General features: G+C 44.2%; 1 protein-coding gene across 1 annotated transcript in view; it reads left to right on the top strand.

Annotated features, from left to right (window-relative positions):
• The window catches only part of LOC147731528 (sodium channel protein type 2 subunit alpha-like), a 951,803-nt gene that overhangs the window by 648,202 nt on the left and 284,066 nt on the right, over positions 1–19,535 (top strand). Inside the window, exon 17 of the mRNA XM_086956592.1 lies at positions 5,910–6,389. Coding sequence (XP_086812718.1) covers positions 5,910–6,389 — 480 coding nt within the window. The remainder of the gene's footprint in view (positions 1–5,909; positions 6,390–19,535) is intronic.

The following is a 19,535-nucleotide window of genomic DNA, read 5'->3' as shown; positions in this document are numbered from 1 at the left end:
CGGCCCCCAAAGACAAAGCAGGAGTCAAATCACTTTTAGGTCTCACAGAATTTTATGCCCGCTTTATTCAAGACTATGCCACGAAGATACGTCCCATTTCCAAATTGCTCCAAGACAGAAGTGAATTTGTGTGGGATGATGAATGCAAAACCGCCTTCGAATGGATCAAGGAGCAACTTAGCACTGTCAAGGCATTGAAGCCATTTGTACCAGGAGTCCAGTGTACTTTGACTGTAGATGCCAGCAGCTACGGACTGGGCGCTGTCTTGACACAGGTGGTTGACCAAAATGAACACACGGTAGGATTTGCATCCAGAGTTCTAAGAGAAGCTGAGACCTACTACTCAGTCATTGAGAAGGAGCTTCTAGCATGTTGGTGGGGCATTGAAAAGTTTAAAAACTATTTGTGGGGACAAAAGTTTATTCTTCAAACGGACCACAAACCGTTGGTTGCGATTTTAGGAAGTACCAACAGCCACGGGGCCACTCCCCGCATCGCACGCCTAGCGTCCAAACTTTTACAATTCAATTTTGACATTGTACATATTGCTGGGGGGAAAAATGTAAGAGCGGATGCTCTGTCACGTTTACCTGCTAATACCTGTCAGGATATGCAAGGTGTAGATGAATGTTGTTTTGATGATAAGGAGGACTATATCATAGCAAGTGTTGAACTGAATAGTGTATGTACTATAGATCAGCAAAATTGGAGGGAGGCGTTGGCTGGAGATGAAGTTTCAAAAAAAGTGATGACATATATTTCCCAAGGGTGGCCCAGGGAAAGGAATGTGGATGTTGCTTTACAACCCTATGTCAAGGTGTGTGATGAACTTTCAATTGAGGATGGTTTAGTATTCAGGCTAGAGAAACTTGTTCCACCGGTGGACATCAGATCCACTCTCCTATCTAAAGCACATGAAGGGCATCTAGGAGCCACGTTAACCAAGCGTAGAGTAAGAGAGTACTTTTGGTGGCCCAAAATGGATAAAGATATTGAGGAAATGGTGCAAGAGTGCACTATTTGTTCGTCTAGTGACAAAAGTCTTCACACTAGTAGTTCCCCTCTTACACCGATTCCCCTCCCGGGTGGACCGTGGGAAAAACTTGGGATCGATGTTCTAGGACCTTTTCATAGTCTACCTCAACAATGCAAATTCGCTATTGTCATGGTGGACTATTACACTAAATGGCCCGAGGCCAAGTTTGTCCCCAAGGTTGACTCCGCAGAAATTATTGACTTCTTAAGGGAAACATTCATGAGAGAAGGGTTCCCCCAATCCATCATATCCGACAACGGAGTACAATTTGTATCATCTGAAGTGGAAGAGTTTCTTAGAGAAACTGCCATAACCCATCACCGTAGTTCTCTCTATCACCCTCAAACTAATGGCTTGGTAGAGAGACTCAATAGAGTCATAGGTGATTGTGTCAAATGGGCCCTAGCCCATCACAAAGCTGTTCCCCTAAGTGTCAGGACAATGTTGTGGTTTTATAGAACCACCCCCCATTCTTCTACCGGAGTGTCCCCTTTTGAATTACTAAGAGGTAGAAAACCATGCACTGAATTTAGACCTGCTTGGATGTCCAAATGGAATAAATCCAATTCCACTCCCCAAGAAATGGATGAGAAAGTGAGGTCCAAATCTGCTGAGGTCCAGTCCAAACAAAAAGAGTATTTTGACGAAAGGAAGCGTGTTAAGATCAGAGAGTTTGCTGTGGGGGACAGGATCAGAATCAAGAAACCTGGTTTTGTAAAGAAAGGGGAAGCTAAGTATGGGGAAATTGTGGTGGTGGATAAAGTGTGTGGCAATGCTGTTCGAGTCAATGGAAAGGACTGGTGGAATGGTAACAAGGTGGCGAAAGTCAAAAATGTACCTGATGACGTTAAATGTTCCATGTTGAAAAGAGAGGTCTCTCATAACGTCTCTCAAGGTAAACTGGATGTCCAGAGTCCTCCTCCCTGCCACGCCACGGTCAGGAGGAGTTCCAGAACTGTTAGTGTTCCTGTTAGGTACCGTCAATGATCTTCTGATGTTCTCTGTGCCACTTGTGTTTTCCTGCACATGTTCATCTTTCTCTCTCTCTTTCTCTCTCTCTCTCTCTCTCTCTCTCACTCTCTCTCTCTCTCTCTCTCTCTCTCCTCTCCTCTGTTCGCTCTGCTTCTCCATGCTCTAAGGAAAGGAGATATGTAGTGGCCTGGCCTGTCTCGCGCTGGTTGAGCGCGAGGCGTGCATTCAGAGTCTCGTGCCGTCCGCTATGACGCGGACGGTAATGACAGTTGGCGGATTACAGTTGTAGACTTCTAGCCACAGGCAACGTAGGACGTGCCGTGGGAGTTCGTATTAAAGACATATTATTTCATAACTTTGTCTCTGTCGAGTTACTACAAACTCCTTACGACGGGCGGCAGTAGCACAAGCCACATCTTGAGAAAAGAAAACTCTCTGGCCAGACCATAACATTTGCTTAGCTGCGGACAGAACCATTAACAATTCAGTATATTCCAAAAAAAGGACAATTACCCTCTGGAGTGACTGGCTGACAATGCAGAGGATGACCCTCCAAGTTTGGGACCAATGCGGTGCACACGTTGCAGGTTAAGATTAGTACCTTCCTTTAGGCCAACTATTTTAGGAATTTAAATTCTAAGAAAGGCAAGCATGTCAGATCCCACCGCCCCTTCAGGAATACCATAAATTCTAAGGTTATTGCGTCTTTTGTGATTCTCCAAGTCTTCCGTTTGTTGTTTAAGAAGAACTATTTCTTTGGTTAGAGCATCAACTTTAGGGATCACATCCTGAACATCACTGGTCTTTTGCTCCACCACCGACATTCTAGACTCCAAACTAGACCTTTTCTCCTCTAGTCTCTGAAGAGTAGCATTGGTGTCGATAATAAAATGTTTCAAAAGTTTTATTTCCTCCATGAGGTCATCCAGCGTTATGGGTAATGGAGATTTTGTGGGAGAACAAGGCTCCTTCTTTTGGCATTTTGAGGCAGCAACAGTGGAGTCTTTGCGGAGGGAGGACATGTTCGTAGAAGCACTCTTTTTACTGGAGGTGGAGGGAGGCTTCATGTGAAGAAAAGACAAGATATACCACTTAATGCAACACCGCCACAAATATCACCAAGATATCAGGAGCGCACCTTATTTCAAAAAGCACCAGAGGAAATCCAAAATCCAATGTGAATATAGCTGGGAACCAGTTTAGCAACTCTTGTGAAAATACTGTGAAATTAAAAACAAATGAGAGGCAGAAAAAAGCAAAAGAGACCCATAACACCACTGGTAAACCAATACATCTGAAAGGCTTTTAAGCCAGCAAAGAGGGTTAATTTGACCAGTGCGCTTCCAAAAGGTAGGTAAGACCTACTCTAAATATGTTTAAGGCCTGCCATAAGCTTAACCAGGATAGCGCATCAGCACGTGCAGGAGCTGTTTACTGCCGCTTTCCAATGTATAGAAAATGGCGGCAACCGGCAAATCTGAGGAGAATGCGGTGCGGGGGAAACATGGTTGAAAAATGGCTTAGTTGAAGCCAAAATAGAAAGCTACCTGTCCGCCCCCGCATCCGAGTGTTCAGAGCATCCACTCTACGGTACAGAGAGACGTGTGCTGCCACCCAAGTAAGCAATGGTACCGGTTGAGGCACGGAGCTTCACTGAGTCGTGGCCATCTTGCGGGCGGATCACGCCACACCCCCAGTCATTTCTATTTTTGATTCTGTCATTGTTGTCATTTTATATATTGTGCTGTTTGGTCTCGCTAACTTCCCATTGGCTCAGCTTAGTGTTCGAGGTACAACAATATCAGAACATTACATACATCTAGTTTGTCTTTTGTTATTTTAATGGACATAAATTAAAACAAAATCTGTGATTTGTCATGCTAAATTCACACTTAGTCACAGTAGTCCTGCTAACCAATCAACATCATAAATACCACTATGCTCGACGTGGGCAGACGGTCTTCTGGTAATGTAGCAAGGCTTTGCCTCCTGCTCTTCTGGGATCGCATTAGGCGAACCCCAGAGCTTTCACCTTATGCAGAAGCCCTGTCTGAAGTCATCAGACTTGATACAAGCAGAAAAGTGGGCTGGATTTCTAACATCAGGAACATTTTGTCAGCTTTAGGGCTCCAAGCACATGAACGAGCAGAGGAAAGATGAGCTTAAGCGCCTTTATTGGGAATGGGTGGACCATCAAGAATTCAGCAATCCGAACTTGGGAAGGCTAACCGCAGAATTCCACTTTCACAAACAGGATAGATACCTAGAGCCCTTTTTAGATATAATCCAGGTCCCCTGTATATCGACTTCTGGCTTGGGACACTTCCCGTTTGTAACATCACAGCTAACTGGCACACATGTACTCCAACACCAAAGAACTGCCCATGTTGCAGGGTGCGGTAGAAAGCGTTGCCCATGTTATGTTTGCTTGCCAGGCATATTCCACACCAAGGGCGAAGTGGTTAAAACCAGTCTACCGACAATTGGGCATGCAGGATCATCGTGTTGCCCTACGTATCCTTAGATCGGATCATAGACTGTTCTATGCTTGTAATGTGGCTAAGTTCTTAAGTCATGCTTGGTCTATAAGATGAAAGATCCAGACAGAAACACGGTAGTCCCTAGTTGCACGTGAGTTGTACATAGTTGCTGGAGGGCTCTTAGGAAGCAATTTCTTTAATACAGTTTCGCACGTGAACTTTACTGCTGCTACTTTCCCCCTCATGTTTGCGTGTGGGGTGACTGTAAATTGGGTCCACTTGTGGATGTACTGTAATAGTAGCACTTTTAACGCTTACGCCGCCTCATTTTAAAATGTATTTTATATGTTTGTTTTTACCTTTTCGTGTTGTATACTTGGGATACTGATAGCTCTATTTTATTGAACAGCTTATTGCACATCACCCACAGCATGCTATTAAGATGGATTGGTTGTATATATTTGCCTGCAATATGTTTTTGCATTAAACAAACCTTCTTATATCCTTTTTTACTTATTTAAACTTATGTTTTATAGCTTTTATGATGCAAGCTGTCAAAATAAAGTTTATACAACAACAACTATGTAACGAACGAACCAAGTTTCAAGTCATGTCTAGGAAGCCGCTCACAACAAACCTCAGCCCTGGGGTGACAGAAGACAGTTATGACAAATGAAAAGCTTATTAAGATATAAGGAAGTTCCTACTGTTGTCTCTGGTTCATTATAAACCTTGTTGATGGACTCGCCCATGTAATCAAAGTACGAAGTGGCCTTCATTTTGTTCCACTAGTGGTCTTCTTGTCATTCCACTTTGGGGCTAGGGCTTCTGTGGATTATGTTTCTAAAGATATTACAAAAGAAAGGCACACCTAATAAATGGAACTGACAGAGCTGAAGACCCTCGGTCCAATTCACAAAGCTACTTGAACTAATATCATAGTTTTTCTAGTGCAAATGGTAGGATTTACAAGGCACAATAGGTGATTTAGCAGTTGTAAATCTATTTACTCCCATGTGATATTTCCCCACAAGATCATAATGTTTTCATGCAAGAATGAATCCCACACTAGTGGTGAAGAATGGACTGTTGAAGCCATGTTTAAGCTTGAAGGTTTGTGAAGACACACAAATGTATCAGTTTGTTGCATTCAAAAACGTTTCCCACCCTGAAAGTGCTCCAAGATTTACTCCAGGTATGGGCTAAAATACATCCATTTCCAGAGTGGGAATGGAAATGGAACTCCTGACTTTCCTGGTGGTATAGGGGAAGGATTTTTTACAGATGGAAGATATTGCAACTCCTAATTTATTGGATCTCCTTTCTCAACTTTGTTTAAAATTACATCTAGATAAACACAATCTAATATTGCTTTTCCTTACGAATGTCTGTAATATATTCTCTTCTATTAACTTCCTAGGTATTGAATCTGTTCCTGGCATTGCTGCTCAGCTCGTTTAGCTCAGACAATCTTTCACCGACAGATGATGATGTTGAAATGAACAATCTTCAGATCGCTGTTGGCAGGATACAAAAGGGAATAGATTATGTCAAAACAGCCTTACATGACTTTGTCCAAAAGTGCTTTTTCGAAACCCAAAATGCATTAGATGATGTTAAGCAACTGGATGAAGCCCATAAGCAAGACGCCTTCAATTTCAACCACAATGCAGTCGAAATGATCAGAGAATGCGACTATCTGAAAGATGGAACTGGCAGTGATTTTGGAAGCTGTGTCGAGAAATACATACATGATGAGAAAGACTATGAGACATTTCTCCCAAAGCACATCCGTCATGGAGTAGTGCCAATTGCGGTTGGAGAGTCAGATTTTGAACATATCAATACAGAAGATTTGAGTAGTGAGTCTGAACTGGAAGAAAGTAAAGAAAGTAAAGAGGTAGGATACTTTATGTGCAATTTAGTTATGATACATAAATATATAGATGTATATATTTATACATATATTTCACCCGTAGTGCCCAATTCACTAAACTGTTAACAAATGTGGAAAATACATTTTTGCAGCTTGCAAACCTCTTAAAGGTAATGTTAGGAAGGGTGTGCCACTTGTAAGCTTTTTAGGTGTACTTTAGGAAATATTTTGTGACCTAGTGCTTCGCCTGATCTTTGGCATTAACCATGGTGTAAATAGTGTCTGGTTAAACAAACACCTCCTGAAATGCCTGAATCTCCTAAATTGAAGGATCAGGATTGCCCTAGCTAATATTTATTTGAGAGACAATTCTTTTCAGTGCGCCAAATAATTTAATTAAACTCAACACCTTTATGATTGTGAATTGCTGGCTCTGAATGAATGGATAAACGAATGAATGAATGAATAAATGAGTTTCACCTGCTGTGACTATACTGTGAATTCTCAATGGTTTGCGTCTGGTCTCGCAGTTGCTCCCCATTGATATAAACCATGTTAATTTTCAGTATTGAGGGGACACCAATTTCACTCGTCTTCCTAATGGGCAATTAAGAATTGATGTAGTACATAGCAAAAGGCCATTTTCAGTCACAAAGGCTGCAATTTTGCAAATCACAGAGTTGTTTTTATTCTAAAATGGCTTTATATATTATATATTGGGCCCTTTGTGTCTTACATTTTCTGGTTTTGTTAGAATACATTATTCTCCACCACTTAGTCATCAGCTGCAAAGTTTTCAAATATATATATATATATCTTTTTTTTGATGCAATCAACTTAAATTTCGATTGCAATTCTTCTGCCATTTACATTTACAAATTTGACACATTTATTTGTCACGTTACGTGAAAAATGTATAAAATATCAAAAGGAGGAGGATAAAGAGAATGTCTTGGAGAAAGAGGAGAAAGGTTGCCCTGCAGGCTTGAGGAAGTGCCTTCCAGGAAATTATCTATGCTGATGACCCTAACAGTGACTTAGTGGGGTGCACCCAAACATCACTATGACTAAAGTCAGATACTACTTTTAAATATTTACATTTTCATGGCCTTTGGCTGGCTCCAAAATGTGATTTACTGCCAGCAGGCTAATGCTGAAAGGCCCTCTCCAAATCAAACCAATGACCAAAGAGGGCTTACCTAAAGTTCCTTTCTGCATGTGTATGTGTTTGCCGTGTTTTGTGTGGAGAGTTGTGTAGTGGCTAGACAACTAAAGTTGTCTCTAGTCAGGCCTAGAACAAATGACTTGGTGAACACAGCAATTAAATCATGTAGGCCAATGTATTCCTTAGAAAATACAAAGCAAACTAATGGCAACTAAGAAACAGTGTATTGGATATGTTTCCATAGACTGGACCATTTTGAATACATCTAAATACATTTTAAACCTGTACAAGCTTCTGTTTGCTCAGAGTTGGGAAATTTTCCCCACACTCAAAATTAGGGTTGTAGGTTATGGTGCTTTTATCTTAAATAATCTAATGTTTTGAGGACTGTAAACATTTGTTGTTATCTCTGTTTGAGCTTTTGAAATCAAATCTCTTTTTGGGGAACCATAGTTTATTTCAAACATATTTTGTCAAATAGAAACAAGAAATCTGTTTAGGCCTTCATCCACATACATTTCCCCCTTTTGTAACAGGTCGGTGTCCACTTGAATTACAAAAAGCTCTTTTTTATGTGCGAGGGTCATAAATCGAGAGACAGTAATCCCTGAACAACAGCATATTGCACCTGATTTACAGTAAATACTCATGTTAGTATTGGAACATTAACATATTTAAATACTCGCCTAATTATTGCTATTGTCTCTTATGATAGATTTAAAGAGATGGGTGAAAAAGCAGAAAGACAAAGAGAATGGGTTGTGTAATCCCCGTCCCATTTTTAGTTTTTAATGGCAATATAATCCACTGAGGTCCATGTGCATCAGGAACATTTTCCAAACACCAGTAAACGTTTGCATCCTACTATCAAGCTTAAGTAACCCTCTTACTAAATTTGCTGAGTAGGCTTTTTCTTAAATCCACCTGTCAATAACCTGTCCTTTGCTAAGGATCTCAGGCTTTCCGCTGGTGTGAAATAATACTACACGACACTCCTCCATGCATAAATAAATAAAATATTTATGCAACAGAGATTTGAAAACAAGTAATTTAGCTTTGTTTCCATAGTAATCATAAGAAGTATTACCTCCATCAACTGAACTACCTTCTCAGATAGACAAAACATAGTCACTTCAAATCATGAAATCTTCAGTGGTTCCCAGTAGAAAATGTGTTTATTGCTACTTACATCTTATTTTTAATTTTTTTTAAATATAGTGGAGAAGTGTGGCTCACTGGTTAGAGGAGGCAGACCTGGAAGTAGAGGTCAGCCCGGGACCAGGGTTCAATTCCCAGCTCGGCGGGGTCTTGAGTCCTAAAATGTCCATGGACTCGACAATTCTCGCTCCGGTGCCTACTCGATTCACGGGTTCACACTCTGCGACTCTGGGCAATAGCTTGCTTAATCTCCACAACGGCCCCTCGCGGCGGGATGCCTGGCTTTCACCTTGCGGATACTCTGCTGGGGTATCTCACAGGGGAATACCAGGACGGGTTCCCTAAGCAAGCGCCTTGATGCCTTTGGGTGATACATGCGCTATATAAATCGCAATACATTTACATTTACATTTAAATGCTCAGTGCAGTCTCTTATTCACCACTGCTTTCTCCCTCTTGTCAATGTTTTCTATTCTGTTCATCTATTTATCTCATTCTACCTTTCTCTCTCATGGTCTTGGTCGAAGTTTGATAATGGAAAATGAGCCATGGCCCCCAAAAATGAGTTCAGTGCCTACTGTCTGTTAGAAACAAACACATATTAAGCACTAGGTATGTCTATGAATTGCTGACATGCCTGATGTTTCCATTCTGCTTCTGCTAGAATTACAGAAGGCTGCAAATAAAAAGGTATCTTGCTCACTCACTCAATTGACCTGCCATTTCAACACAGTACGGCTAAAGAGACCGCAGAATTTAATTTTGTGGTTTGACAAACTCTCATAAGTACATTTGGAATGGAAAGCACTTTGAAAGCACTTGATTAAATGGGGTATGTTCTTTTTAATTGTAACAGCTATTTATTTTTACGAAATCCAATCTATGCATATTCCCTGGGTATAGCAGTTGCCTCATTTCGAGTACCACATGGAAAGTATATTTTTCTAAGTTACTTTTAGCGATTTACATTAATATCTGATAAGTGCTATAACACTGCAGTAAGCTATTTAGTGTTTCATAACAAATTCTATATATTCCTGTTGATAAGACTGCATCATCAACAAAGATTACAACTTGAGAAAAAAGTCCCTATTTATTATGGGATATACCTTACTGTGATTGAAACAGCCTTCCTTTGAATTCATAGGCATATGTGCACACTAAATTACAATGTCATTATGTTCACTTTAAGACTTTCTAATCACTCTATTGGCATATCACATCTACAAGACACTACTGAAGATCACATATGCACTCTGTTCCCATGCATGATAGAGTATCACTCTCCCACAGAGAACACTGAAGGATTTGTCTTCCATATCCAACTTGCCTTTGTCATATGGTCAAAATCCAGCAAATGCCACTTGGTCTTCTATAACAAAGAAGATCAGAGTAGCCTTGACATACAGTTGCTATATGATTAGAACGTATGCTTTGCCACATTCTGCTGAGCGTTCCCTAGTTCCTGAAATTATGGGCACACACACTCGATTTTCTTATCTTAGTCACAACTGCAACACATATATCTCCCTATTTCGCCCACGTGGCAGAGTCTACCTCTTGAAGAAGGGATTCATGAAACCGTATCACAAGCCAACCACTGCTCATTATGATCCATTGAGTGAACCAACAAGGTGCTCATTAGGAGATTCATGTATCCACGTTCAAGACTATGTCCTTGGTTAGCCCACTGAAAGCTCAGAATCTTCCTGGGGCCTGCGTTGTGCTATATAACATGGCCATAAAGAGATGGCAACCCTACTAAGCCCAATTCTATGAAAACAACAAGGCATTAGTGTCCCAGAATTGAAATAGAGAAGAGGCCCTAGTGTTAAGGTACAAACTAGAGAGCGCTACACTCAAAAGAGCACAGTTTATATATGTAATCCTCTAAAGGTTCCTCACTTCCACCAGATTAACAACCACAACTCTGCCTCCATTTGCAGGCCTGATACCCTGTAGCTTCATCACTAGAACTTGTCACACTTACCACAGTCCTCATTGGGGTGACAGAGAATCCAGAGGTAGGTAAAGTGGAGGTATCACAGTGCTGCAAATACCAGAAGGGTGGAGTATTGCTTGAAGCCAGTGCAGCATGCACCAAAATAGCTATAATCACCGCTGCTTAGCGGGTCCGGGTCTGTGGGCTCTTAGCCTGTTTGCTTGTTTTGGGACACCATCTTGGGTGTGGACGCGCCGTTCTAGAGGCGCCTGACCGAGCACTCTAGTTGTGCGGCTCTCCTCCGCCCGCCCTTCTTAAACCTTCCCTCTAGCGCGCAGCGGTGACGCGCAGCGGTGACGCGCAGCGGTCGCGCCTTCACTGCGCCTGAGTCCTGCCCGTCTGAGCCCTCAGCGCTTAGGAAGTGCTAGGGCAGGGCTCCACAGTTCTGTTTATTCTGCACCGCTTTCCTCTTCTCTTGTAAGTATGTACTCCAGAGCTGAGCTGCTCTGCCTACGTCCGACTCTGTCCCCCTGCTCTGATGTTTCTTTACATCCTCTGTGCGGCCCTTTTCGTTGCCCTGGGTGTGCTTTTTCTCTTACATCCTCTGTTCCGATTTCTGCACATAGCTTAGTCTCTTTAAGAGTGTCTAACACCATTAGCTCTTCTCAGGTGCAAGACTCCTCTGTTTTTAAGGTATGCCATCTCAATGTTAGATCCTTAGTTAAGCATCATTTGGATATCCATGACCTACTAATGGAGGAGACTCCTGACATTCTTTTCATGTCAGAAACATGGCTTCATGACGATGCTTTGGCGGCGGTTAATCTGGCACTCCCTCCTGAGTATACAATTTACACCCTCAATCGTAACTCTAGAGGTGGTGGCATTGCGGCGGCTGGTAAATCTTGTTATCAGTGTATCTGGAAGGCCATAGATATGGCTGGCTGCGAAAACGCCCCCTTTTCCGTCTCTGTTAGCCACCACTTTACTTTTTCTGGCCTACTCATTTACCGGCCCCCGGGTCCGGATGCTGCCTTTAGGGCTGCTCTTCCTGACGTAGTTAGTTCTCTGGCCCTAAAAGCTGCTAATTTTAGCATTGTCAGTGATCTAAATCTCCACTTTGATTCTCCATGCCCTCCGGCGGCCAGCAGCACTCTTGCCGATCTGGAGGCTCTCCAGTTATTTCAATTAGTTGAACACCACACACATGTTGGCGGTCATATTTTGGACCCCTTTTTCACTAACCTCACAATGGTTAAGGTGATGCCTCCGAGGCCCATGGCCTGGACTGACCACCATTTAATTGAATTACATCTTACGCTGAATGATCCATCCCTCAAAGCCTCTACTCCTACTATTCTCAGACGCCCTTGGAAAAAATTGAAATTGAACGACTTCCATCAGCTCCTCGGCGCTCTCCCCTTGGGCCCTTTTACTGATGTGGAGTCTGGCTATGATCTTTATTGCAACTGCTGCGCGGCCAATGCTTGTTGTTTTTTTTGTTTCGTTTGTGCCGTCATTCCAGCACGTTCCTCGGCGGTGGAGGAGGTAGGGGAGAGGCGGTGCTGGTTTTACGTTGATGTGCACTGGTGATCAGATAGGGTCACGAGAGGGCGCCATTGAGCCATTGTTCGACTGAACCTGTGCACCAAGCGGCGAGCAGCGAGCCAGGTGCTGCAGCGGGAAGCCAAGTCGAGCCGGAGCCGGAGCCGGAGTAGGGGGCAGCAGGTGGAGGCACCGGGTTTGCCAGCCAGCCGGCCGATCGCCCACGAGCACCCGAGACCGCAAATGACCGCGAGTGACCCGGTCTTGACTCCCAACTACCAACGGCCAGCGAGAGCGGAAGGAGCAGGACACAGGAGGCGAGACGACGAGGCGGGTTACGAGAGGCGGACACCCGGCGTGACCAGCGCGGGGGAGGTGAGCCTGCTCATAGTCCTGCCGTGGTCCCGCACTGCCTCTTCCATGCCTCTTTCCTGCCTTTCCTCACAGTGCCTGTGACCTGACCGGACCTCTGGTGTGCCTCCCGCCAAGCCAAGCCTTAGGGAAGCTCTGGGAGCACGAGGGGTAGCACAGTGGGGGGCAGTTACCAGAGAGTTATCAGAGAGTGGTGCAAGGCTCATCACTCCTACCGACCTTGCTTGCCTGGCTGCCCCTGTGCACCCTGCCTCCCACAAACCCTTGCCTAACTGATCCCAACCAGTTTTAAACTACATTGTTTGTGAGGCTGTGGACTATATTCCTGACTACGAGGATCTTGAGCGGGAGCCCGGGACTGCGAGGACCAGCATTCCACTTACCATCCGCAGAGGATTTGCTCCAGAATCTTGGCTTGCAGCGCACTCCCTGAGGCAGAGTCGGCTGGTGGGAGCGCTACCGCATTCGGCGGTAAGATTACTCGCTGTCAGCGCGACCGCTCCCAGGTTGTAGTGTATTGAAAGGCTGACCCTTGGAAGAGCCTACCGGGGGACTGCGAGGCCCAGAAACCACCGCACTTTGCAGCTGGCGCCTCTTCCCCCGGCGGCCACGCCCATCTAATTGGCCTGACGCTATAACTTTTCGCGACACCCGCTGCGCGGGTGCCGCTCACTATCCCGGAATCTGATACACCAGAGGATTTGCTCCAGAATCTTGGCTTGCAGCGCACTCCCTGAGGCAGAGTCGGCTGGTGGGAGCGCTACCGCATTCGGCGGTAAGATTACTCGCTCTCAGCGCGACTGCGCCCAGGTTGTAGTGTATTGAAAGGCTGTCCCTTGGAAGAGCCTACCGGGGGACTGCGAGGCCCAGAAACCACCGCACCTTGCAGCTGGCGCCTCTTCCCCCGGCGGCCACGCCCCATTAACCAGCCCATTTAAGCAAAACATTCTCCAACGCGGGACGGAGCCCGCGGCGATTCGAGGACGTAAGAGACTGGACTGGGCCACTACTCTGTCACCTCCATCTGGATACACCCCATTCTTTCCCTAGTATCATTGTCTGATTCACAGCTTAACAACAATGGTTCTTACTAGAGGATCCAAAACCAAAACAAAAGCCCCGAGCTCGGTGGGCAAATTGCTTGGCCCTATGGACGACTTTCTCACGAAGGCCAATACGTTCATAGACCAAACCATTTCAATGATGGAAGAAAGGGTCTCCTTGGATCTGGCATTCGCCAAAAGATCCTCATTAGGGATCTTGGCGAATGCCAGATCCCCAGCTACGGGAGCTTTAAACGCTGAGGCAGTTCCAACCCGAGAGAGACGCAGCTTACCAAATATAGTGGATTTATCAGTGTCCCAACTTGCGGACTCACAGTTTAGTTTCGATTTAGAAAAAACACCGGACCTAGCCCCGCAAACCCCTCCACAAATCTCCTCCATAGATAAAAGAATAGAAAGGGGTAGGAGGGAGGGAGCTATAAGTAAGAAAAGGGTGTCCCCCAACCCCAAAATACTAAATAACCCGATGCAGCCACCTAGCGTCCCACAAGACCGACAGGATAGGGTAGAACAAATAGAAGTCCCAGTGACAGTACATCAATCAGAGAAGGAAACACCGTTCCCGAGAATTCCGGACCCTCCTACTTCTACACAAACCCACGAGGGCTTGCGTGATATGGAGGTTCCTGAATTAACACTGACTAAGATAGCCATTATATTCAAACAAGCACTACAACCCCTAGAACAGCGATTAGCACATCTAGAGTTACAAATCTCTAAACTTATAAAAAATCAACAGCTGAACCACCCGTCAGGACCACAAAAAGCAGGAGGAAATAACATTAAACAGCCAGTTATCACTAAAACTGCCAATGCAAATCCACCCTCGCTTAATCTCCAACAAAAGACACTTCAGATAACAATGCCCACGGTCCCTACTACCAACAATGCATCAAATTTAGCTAGAACGTCAGAAAAAACTATTGCCCCGAGTTTTCCTAACCACTCAAAACAGACCATCACATTGACCTCCCCAGGTGCGGCAATTACACCCGCCCCAAACCTCGAGGTAACCAATAAATCCGGTAAAAATACAAATAAACCATCAACTAAACCACCGGTCCCTCAGGTTCCAGCTTCAAAAACCCCTTCGGACAGGCCCAAGAGAAATACTGCAAAGAATTTAGGCCCTCCTAGACTCCCAGCAGATTTTCCTCCTGAGGCTTCACCGTATGTGGTGGTCATGGCTGGTGTTCCTGAGCTAACTGACCTTAGCTCGGAACCTGGCTGGTCCCTAAAAAATAAGGCCCAGCATTGGCTCCAGACCAACCGACCGATCCCATCTACCTGGCGTGGAAGGATCAGATCTGCTGCTAGAGTCCCATGGGTGGGTAATACTAGAAAGACGATCCCCGGGGACTGTATAGTGATTACTTTTGAGGACCCACGCATAGCAGACTACGTCTGCGCTTGGGAAGACATTGCCTCAAATGGAGGTATTAAGATCAAGTCACTTTCCTTTTTCTATCCCTTTAGGCAACTGGATGGATTCATCCAGGAACAAGAGCCTCCCTGGACTGTTCCATTTCCCAGACAGGAGGACTTACCAAACCCCAGATATCATGGCCCCCCCAGCGCACATGACCCAGATTTTTCCTGGCATACTGTGAGACCACGCCACCAGGGGGGACGATGGGAAGATAGAAGACCCTACTCACAATGGCCGTTAATCAGGGACCAATCCCGGTGGGATCCTTGGCATAGCATCCCGTTGTATAATAGGTATAGTGGCCTTGAAATGGTCGACTGACCACTAACAGAAAGCCGACCCAATGACCTGCACGTATCCCTTTCCCCGCAGACCTTGAATATCTCCTCTGGACCCATGAATGTTGAAGCCATAGCTTTAACAGAACAACTAAAAGTTGAGCCCTCGCCAATCTCCATACTCTATTGGAACATCGCAGGCCTCCGATCCAAAATCGAGGACGGGTCTGCGCAAAGCTTCCTAAAACCCTACCAAATAATCTGTCTTCAAGAGACCTGGTTAACACAAGAACTACACTTACAAGGTTATAAAACCTATTTTGTACCAGCACTAAGTAGTTTAATGGGAAGACCCAAAGGTGGGCTAGTAACTTATATAGCCAACACCCTAACCCTCACTAAAGTGGTCATAGTTTCCCAGGATTCTAATCATCAAATTCTCTCATTAACCTTTTCTAACAAAGAAACTATTTTTCTGACCAATGTATACAATAACCTATCGGAAGAAAACTTTATAACTCTCCTCACAAATATGCATGAGAACTTAAAACAATTCTACCAATGGAGAACTGGCAAAGGGGCAACCCACATAATATGGGGAGGAGATTTCAACCTCCATCCTTGTTCAATGACTAACCCACTTTGTTGTGGGATGGCGGATGAAATCGGTGCCCCGTTAGCGCACTTTGAACATAATAAATTGGGAAATATTCTAAATGCTGTCCTTTCGGATCTGGATCTGCATATTGTTAATCATCATGACGCAGATCCTAACATATTCAGCCCGACCTACGTGGGTAGAGGCCATCAAACAACAGTTGATTTTATATTTCTTTCCCCTGGCCTGACAAACATAGCTAAAGATTTCGGGGTCATTGATAATCCGCTCAGTGACCATTCAGCCTTAACGATTAACCTTTATATGTCTGCAACCACCACCCACAATTCTGATATAGCGACCACCCTCGCACAGAATAAAATAGAGGTTGGTAAACACAATGGATTTACAATTAAATGGGCAAAAATTAATCCCACCGAAACCACAAAAAAATTAATAACTTTGGCTTATCCAAATATTTTAAAATGTCTGGACCTTTCATCAAGCCATAAGGAAGTCCTAACGAACTTTAAACAAATTCTGGTTTTCCTAAAGGACTTACTTACCTCAAAACCTAAACCAAATCACACTGCAAAACAGAAATGGTTCAATCATAACTGCACAGCTGCACTAACCAAACTAAAACTAGCCCTCCATAATAAACCGCGAGACGCAGCCCAAATTCAACTTTTAAGGCGCCAATACATAGGGGAACGGAAATTGAGAACTGCCCAACTCAAGCAGAAACTTTGGGACGACCTCCATAAGGGTGCCGTCTCAAAAAATAGTGAGCTTTTTTGGCGCACAGTCAGAACTCCTTATCTCTCAGAAACTGGCATCCCTAAAATAGAAGTCGCTATTGATGAGAACACCTGGGTTACACATTTCTCGGAGATCTTTAATAACACTTCACCCACAGACCCATTGCCCTTAAAAGCCCAGTACCCCATCCCGCTTCTTTTTGATATTCCAGACCTCTTGGAGGCATTGCAGAAAAGTAAATCAGGTAAAGCTCCAGGCCCTGATGGGGTCCCAGTGGACTTTTTTAAAAACAACCTAGATCTCTGGGCCCCCATTCTAACGAGAGTCTGTACAGCGGCTGCGAATGAGGGAATCCTAAGCTCTTGGACTAAATCAATAATGGTCCCCATCTTCAAAAAAGGGGACCGTCAAGACGTGAAATGTTATCGGCCAATCTCACTGCTGGACTCGCTGGGGAAAGTAGTGGGGAGAGTCATCCTAGAGCGTCTCCAGCAGTGGAGTGAGGACCGAGGCATTATCTCTGATATTCAATTTGGTTTCCGTGAGGGCTTTGGTACATTAGAGCAGGTCCTCAATCTTACCCTAATAATGGGCAAATATACGCAGGCCATCCCAACTAAAATCTATATGGTCTTTGTCGACCTATCCGCAGCTTTTGACTGCGTTTCGCACGCAAAGCTGTGGAAAGTCCTAGCCCAATTGGGAGTAGACCTCCCTCTTTTGGACTTTCTGAGAGAGCTCTACACCGGGGCAACGGCCAGAGTGCGTTTTGGCCTAAACGGAGAGCTGACGTCTCCGTTTGGAGTAGGGCGTGGAGTCAGGCAGGGTTGTGTCCTGGCCCCCTTCCTCTTCTCACTCTACACTAACGGTCTGGAGGGGGAGATGTTGAGGGGGGCTCAGGACCTCCCGCGCATAAATCGACGCCTGATCCCCGCCTGCTCTACGCGGACGACGCCGTCATCCTCGCACGAACTCCCCGTGAGCTCCAGCAATCATTGAACAGGTATACGACCTTTATGGGCAACCTTGATCTAAGGGTGAACGTGAAGAAAACGTTCATAATGACGGCAGGTAGGGGGCAAAAAAGAATAAAACCCATTCACCTTGATTATCAAAAGCTTGAAGCCACCCCTCAATACCCATATCTGGGTGTTATGATAGATGATCAACTAACCTGGAAGCCAGCAGTGAACACAAGGGCAAACCTATTCAAGAGATCAATTGCCGCTCTAACGAGCTTCTCTCAGAGACTAGGAAAAAGGCCCCCAGTGGAGCTATTAAAGATCTACAATGCCAAATGCCAGGCTATCGCATTATACGGTGCGGGAGTCTGGGGTTACACTGACACTAGCTCTATTCAGAAGGCGGAAAACGTCTTTTTGAGATTCTTATTAGCTACTCCTAAAGGTACCTCAACATATGCAATGCATTTAGAATTAGGTATACCCTATATAGAGGACCTAATCAAAATAGAACCAGTGATGTTGTGGCGCCGTATCTGGAAATCCGAGAAAAACGCACTGACTCAATCCATTGTTGCTGATTCCATGAACCTGGACAAATCATCAAAAATAAAGTGGCTCCTCTATGTAAGGAATTTTTTTAAAGATCTAGGATTTGAGAACTATTACTTGGATCCAAAATCTATAACAGACATTTCTAAAAGAGATCTTAAACAATCAGCACTAAGTCATTTGGAATCCTTAAGACTTGCATCTAATTCAACTAAAACAGCAGTTGCACATGCTAACATGATCCAAATAGCCTATGGCATTCATCTGTACCTGACACTACAAATATCAAGTTACGAAAGAATGCTAATAACAAGATTTAGGCTAAATACTTTTTTTAGACTGGTCACATTCCCACTGAAAAACTGTTGGAATGCTACTCTTCCGCCCTGCCCGTGTGATGGTTTATCAACACAATCCAACTTGCATGTGATCATGCTCTGTAAATTCCATCAAGCCCACAGAAAGATTTGGCTACTACCAATACTAAGGTCCTGGGGGTTGAGACAATGCAGACCCGCCCTCTTAAGACTCCAAATGTTGGAAACTGAAAATGTCTGTTATTTTGTTAGCAATTTTTTAAAATGCATTATGAAACATAGAAAGAACCTGTAAAAGTCCTCATTAAGATCACCTTGAGCGGTTTCCTATATTTTAACTAACTCTTTTTTAATGTATCAGCTATTCTCGTATGAAATGTTATGAAATGCGTGTACTTTTTTAATAAGCAAAAATGCAATGTATGATATTATCTGTCTCTTTTATGGTTTTTCCATTGTGAATAAGCCGAATAAAGATCTTTATTATTATTATTATTGCAACTGGCTGACTAAAGCCTTGGATAGGCTGATTCCCATAGCTGAGAGTAAACAGCGGCGTACCGATTCCAGCCCCTGGTATGATGATTAGCTTCGGCTCCTAAAAAAATCTTGCAAACAAGCCGAAAGAGCCTGGCGTAAATCATATCAGCCTGAAAGAAAAACTCAGTACCTTGCTGATATCAAGAAGTATCATAGAGCGATCTGCAGGGCTCGTGCCGCCTACTTTTCTCGTGAATTTAGTACCAGTACCAACCCGACCAAACTCATTTTCAAGGTGCTTAAGGATCTTACTACTAGCAGAGCATCAGCTGCTGAGATTTGCTCCTCCTCCCATTGTGAGGACTTGGCCGCTTTTTTTATTGGTAAGGTGGAGGGTATCTACCGTGCCTTTCCCAGCTCCACAGGGTCTTCGCAGAAACTGATACCTGCTTTGAAAATTACTTCATCTCTATCTCACCTCCCAGAGCTTTCTATGGAGGATTTTAACAAGCTTGTAGCGAAAGTTAAATCAGGTTCTCCTAAGGA

This window comes from Lissotriton vulgaris, chromosome 2_1 (genome assembly GCF_964263255.1).
Source record: "Lissotriton vulgaris chromosome 2_1, aLisVul1.2, whole genome shotgun sequence".
Lineage (NCBI taxonomy): Eukaryota > Metazoa > Chordata > Amphibia > Caudata > Salamandridae > Lissotriton > Lissotriton vulgaris.
The sequence above is the reverse complement of the archived record's forward strand: the minus strand, read 5'-3'. Positions and strand labels throughout refer to the sequence as shown.